Here is a 4,697-nt window from a genome sequence, read left to right as displayed (position 1 = left end):
ATAAGGGATGGAACATAGATTAATTTCTCAGATTTTTTGCTTGTATTTTTAAAATATATCTATTAAACCACAAATAATGTCATGATTTTCATCAAATTTCAATGTATTACTTTTGTGAGTTTCAGCTCATTTCAGTCGCAGCACATTTTTTCCTTCTTTATTGGAAGGGTATGAGTAATTTTGCAGGCATGTGCGTGTGTGTGTATATTATATATATATATATATATATATATATATATATATATATATATATATATAGATGATGATGATGATGACTTGCAGAGTTCTGTAGGTGTCTAAACAATTGCCTCATCATAATCCCTGTCTTCTTCAGAAAAACGTTGCTTTTGTTTTTATCTTTATGTACTTCATGTTTTAAGTGACCAATTATTCTTACACTCAAATTAAGAATAATTTGTGTATATTTTGTTTATAATTTGATGACTAAAATAAAACTAAGAGTGCATTATTCTCCTAATCAAGAACAAGAGGGCTCCAGCAACGACGGTGGCATTCCAGGAGGTTGGACTGTAGGCCACATCATGCAGTGGATGACTGGACAACGACACAAGCCTGTTCTGCCAAGTGAAAAAAAGGACTTTACTGTAACTATGAAATTTCACCATGACTGTGACACACAACACACTGTTTGTTTTCCAACTGTAAGTGCCTGCAGCCGGACAGTCACATTCCCATCAGCTCACCTAAAAACATACAGTGAATTCAGAACCATCATGACACAAGCCATTTGCCATGGGCAAAGTTTTGACAGGGTGTAACCACTCAGTCTAAAGAAAGACAACAAAGTTACTGTGACTGTTCAAATAAGGTTTTATTCTTTTGCTATTTGCAGGAGCACACTGAATGTTTAAAATCAACTTTTTTGTTTATCACTAGCAAACTATTGTTTGTCTGAGAATGAAGATTTATGCCAAAGTTAGTGTTTACCTTCATGTTACTCAGAGTACCTGCAGTTGTTTTTGTTTTTCACAAAGTTCATTCTGAAAATGGAATATCTCCAATGGAAATTTCCTAGGGAAATTTAGAAATGTTTTTCAATAAAAATGTTTAGGACATCTGTCTCGTGTTAAACAAGGCCTTTTTTGCTCTAAAAGTTTCTATACACCACTTCATCTTTTTTTTTCAGGTCTTGTTACAGCTCAGTCATTTCTTGTGTTGCCCTCAGACTTTCATACCACTGAACCATTGTTATGTAAATGTCTCTGCCAAATGATTCTGATGATGCCAATGGATCTATCATGGTCTGTACAGTTTCCATGGTATGTGGATCCAGAGGACAGTCAATTTCTGGGACTTCAACTCCATGTGGTTCTTCTTGCACAGCATCAAACATCTCCCAGTCTGTTCCAAATAGCTCCATGTTCTGAAAAAAACATTTAATTTTATAAACATATAAGATCACACTCTGGCCTACACAGCTGCAGCGCCAACAGAAAACATTCAACAAGAGATGAAAAAAAGATTCAACTAACCTGCACATCATTATTTGGGTCACAAGGCTTATTCATGTGACCCAAAACCCAGAGCTGGTTTGGAGAGAGCCCACCTTCTGACCTTAAGGGATGGTTGTCCCAGCCTTCTGTGAAGCTGTGCAGGGCCTCTGCCAGACGCGGAAGGAAGACATAGTGGGCACAAAACAGATGAACAGAATCTGCCAAATCCAAAAGGCCATCCTCCTCGAGACTGTGAAGTACTTCATAGAAAAGGTGTGTCACGCAAGTCCAGACATCTCGCCACAGACGTTCGATTCTAGATCAGAAACATAACTTATTTAGCTGGAAAGTTAATTTTGATGTGTGACTAAAAATACAGTGCAGTAATAATTTTCCATTTCATATCTTGGAATTGCTTAACTGTAAACTATATGAAATATTGTAACCTTTGATTATGTACACTCCGCCCGGCTATAAAACTTCCTCTTCCAGTTCCTTTAACAGTGAACATGGTTTCAGCAATTAAGATATTCTCAACGCCTTGATCAGCCCTGACCCTGGAAAGTACATGAAAGAAATGTTCAGTCAAATTCATGAAAACAAAATATTCCATAAAACATTACTGAATTGGGTAATGAGGTCATAGAAACAAGAGGCAAACGTGATATCTCTTTACCTGGAAGGCCAGCCGTAGTTCTCTACTGCCTTCAGAAAAAATGAATGAGCAGTGCTTGAGCGGTTGTTCGTTGCTGGTTCCAGATAGAAAATCTATATAAAAAGACAAACAACATTTGAATCTGCAGAGTCTGCAACACATGAGATTAAAAATCTTCACTGAACCTTTAGAAAATTCAAAAGAATCAGAAAACCTTAAAAAAAAAGCAGTTAATGCATGTATTTTTTGGCAAAGGGTTTCTACCATCATGAACACAAATGTTTTGTAAATTTGTGAATATACATTTTAAATGGTTGATTTCCTGCTCCTGTACATCCTACTTTTCCCCCTCCCACCTGATTTTGTCCTCCATTCCTTGTCATTATTTTTTCCTCCCCTTCCTCATATTTTCTCTCCATATGGTTGTCCAAATAAACCCTTAAAATTCTGTGGATCTAGGAGTTTTTAAGTTATTATGAGTGCAAACCTTTTTCCTTTTTGGTGATCAGAAAACCACACCAGAAAACCAATGAGCAGAGGTGGCAGAGTAAAGTGATTATTGTATTGGATTATAGTATTGCTCCCCATCATTGCCATCTGTCATCTACTTGAGGTAAGGGATTAAAATATGACAAATATTCTGAAAGTTTTTCCAAATATATCTTGAATATTTGTTATATTATGTAACATTATTGTGCATTAATGAGCATGCACATCTGTACGTAGATAGCTTACATATGTGTGTAAAAAATATAATATTTCTGTGTGTGTGTATACTGTACATGTATATGCAATAGTGTGTATATATATCTAAACAATTGTAGATAATTCTTAGAATCCTTTACTGGCATTTTATCTTTTTTGTGATGGAGATTATGTATAAGTAATTGGGTAAAATGAATAGTATAGTATTATAGATTATCTGAATATTTTACTGAAAAAAATGTATCACATTTGCATCATTGATTTGTGAAAAACATGATGTGACACAGGGGCAGGAACTAATAAGTTTTACTTCCTCCTGCTTCTTTTCAAACAGATCATTTCCATCCCCCTTGTTTTTATCCTTTTTTTAATCCTCTCTTTTCTTATAAAATAAACTATTCCTTCATTGATTAATTCAAATTCACTGTTAACAAGTGTGTGGACAGATGTTGGAAGACCAATGCAGTTAATTTTCAGTGAATACAAACAGAGATACAGTAATTAATTGAGCACAAAAACCTTTCTCGAGTATCCATCTATTCCACCAAATATGATGATGTTGTACCTTGGATACAAAAGACAAAATGACAATGAGTAGTCATCCCAAAGAAATGGATAAATACATAATAAATGCCATACCGTATCAGCTTGTGGTTTGTGTCCACATGGACTAATGACAAAGGCCCCTGTACAAAGTAGGACCTTCTCACTATGCACCCCAGCTGTGTCATCCTTTCCAAAATTCCTGGAGCATCAACTCTGTGCATGGACTCCTTGATGCGATCCCACTGAACTCTATGGCCATCAGCTAGCAGACAACCTTTAACCATTCTGTAGCCTGCATTTGGGATCCTGCTTTTTATGGACAGTACAGCATCATCTAGTTCACTGTCCGATAAGTTGCTGTAGGTAGATCTTGTGGACAACCCACATTCACGCATACGCCGGAAGATTGTGCTTTGGCTGACACCCAACATATTGGCAATGCAAGACACTGGTAAGGGGATGTTGATGAGCCGAGAAAGAAGCTCCTCAGAAAAAATGAACTTTGGTCTTCCTCGTCCTCCAGCTCTAACAAAGGCACAGGGACTCTCTTGGAAAACAGCTGAGTCGATCTTACTTTGCAGGCATAAAAGACACTCCACAATTTCATTTGGGATGTTTAAGGTATTAGAGGCAGCTGTCATAATAAATGCCTCTTGGTTGACAACATACTGGAAGTAATCCAAATTCAAGTGTGGTTGACTTAACATGTTGAGAATTCTTGATTTTAGACGTTCCAGTAATTGAGTAGCCACAGGTCCCTGTGAAAAAACAAAATAAAGTAATATTGTTGTCAGATCTAAACTGGCATCAACAACATTACTTAGTTTTGAGACTTTGCAAAGGGGAATGTGTATAAGGTCACAGCACTTGTGGTTGTCAAAGAAATATGAGTATATACTGTTGTGGAATTTTATTATCAAAGATCACACACTAAGTGAGAATCAAACAAAGTATTTTTATTAAGAGCTGATCAGCAATGGGAATCACACAGTCAAACAGCTTTGGCTGAGCGAGTCCGCAGAGACATACATGGGCTTGGTTAATATAGACTCGCATGACGTGATGGCATCAAGGTCATTGGTTGCAAATCTTCAGTACATTGTCAGCAAACCCTGGACAGCTGGTACACTGTTTCTAAAGAATGTTATCAGCATCTGTGCTGGGGAGGAGAGCCACTAATATTATCTGGGTACAAGTCGTTCTCCTCTCCAGTGAAACATAAGTCAAGGTTTTTAATAATACAAAGGTAAATTATAGAGTATAAGGGCTATATGTATAAATTTTCCATTACAATATTTAAATGAAAATAGATGATAATTGAATTTCTCCAACAATTG

General features: G+C 36.5%; 1 protein-coding gene across 1 annotated transcript; it reads right to left on the bottom strand.

Moving 5' to 3' along the window:
• Positions 1-1,153: 1,153 nt before the first annotated feature.
• Positions 1,154-4,110, bottom strand: LOC121636190. Its single transcript, XM_041979461.1, has 6 exons — positions 3,454-4,110; positions 3,334-3,379; positions 2,131-2,222; positions 1,901-2,011; positions 1,494-1,770; positions 1,154-1,384 (listed from the first exon to the last, which is right to left on the bottom strand). Exons 1-6 carry the CDS (start codon positions 4,065-4,067, stop codon positions 1,154-1,156), a joined length of 1,371 nt encoding a protein of 456 aa, XP_041835395.1. The 5' UTR covers positions 4,068-4,110.
• Positions 4,111-4,697: the final 587 nt, after the last annotated feature.

Source organism: Melanotaenia boesemani, unplaced genomic scaffold (genome assembly GCF_017639745.1).
Source record: "Melanotaenia boesemani isolate fMelBoe1 unplaced genomic scaffold, fMelBoe1.pri scaffold_194_ctg1, whole genome shotgun sequence".
Taxonomy (NCBI): domain Eukaryota; kingdom Metazoa; phylum Chordata; class Actinopteri; order Atheriniformes; family Melanotaeniidae; genus Melanotaenia; species Melanotaenia boesemani.
The sequence above is the reverse complement of the archived record's forward strand: the minus strand, read 5'-3'. Positions and strand labels throughout refer to the sequence as shown.

What these genes read in the sequence shown, in the direction of transcription:
- LOC121636190 (XM_041979461.1), bottom strand. Translation starts at nt 4,067, where the DNA reads ATGTTAAGTCAACCACACTTGAATTTGGATTACTTCCAGTATGTTGTC. An exon ending in ACAAACCACAAGCTGATACG is followed by an intron (nt 3,380 to 3,453) that starts GTATGGCATTTA and finishes TTTGTATCCAAG; the next exon opens with GTACAACATCATCATATTTG. An exon ending in ACCCAAATAATGATGTGCAG is followed by an intron (nt 1,385 to 1,493) that starts GTTAGTTGAATC and finishes TGTTTTTTTCAG; the next exon opens with AACATGGAGCTATTTGGAAC.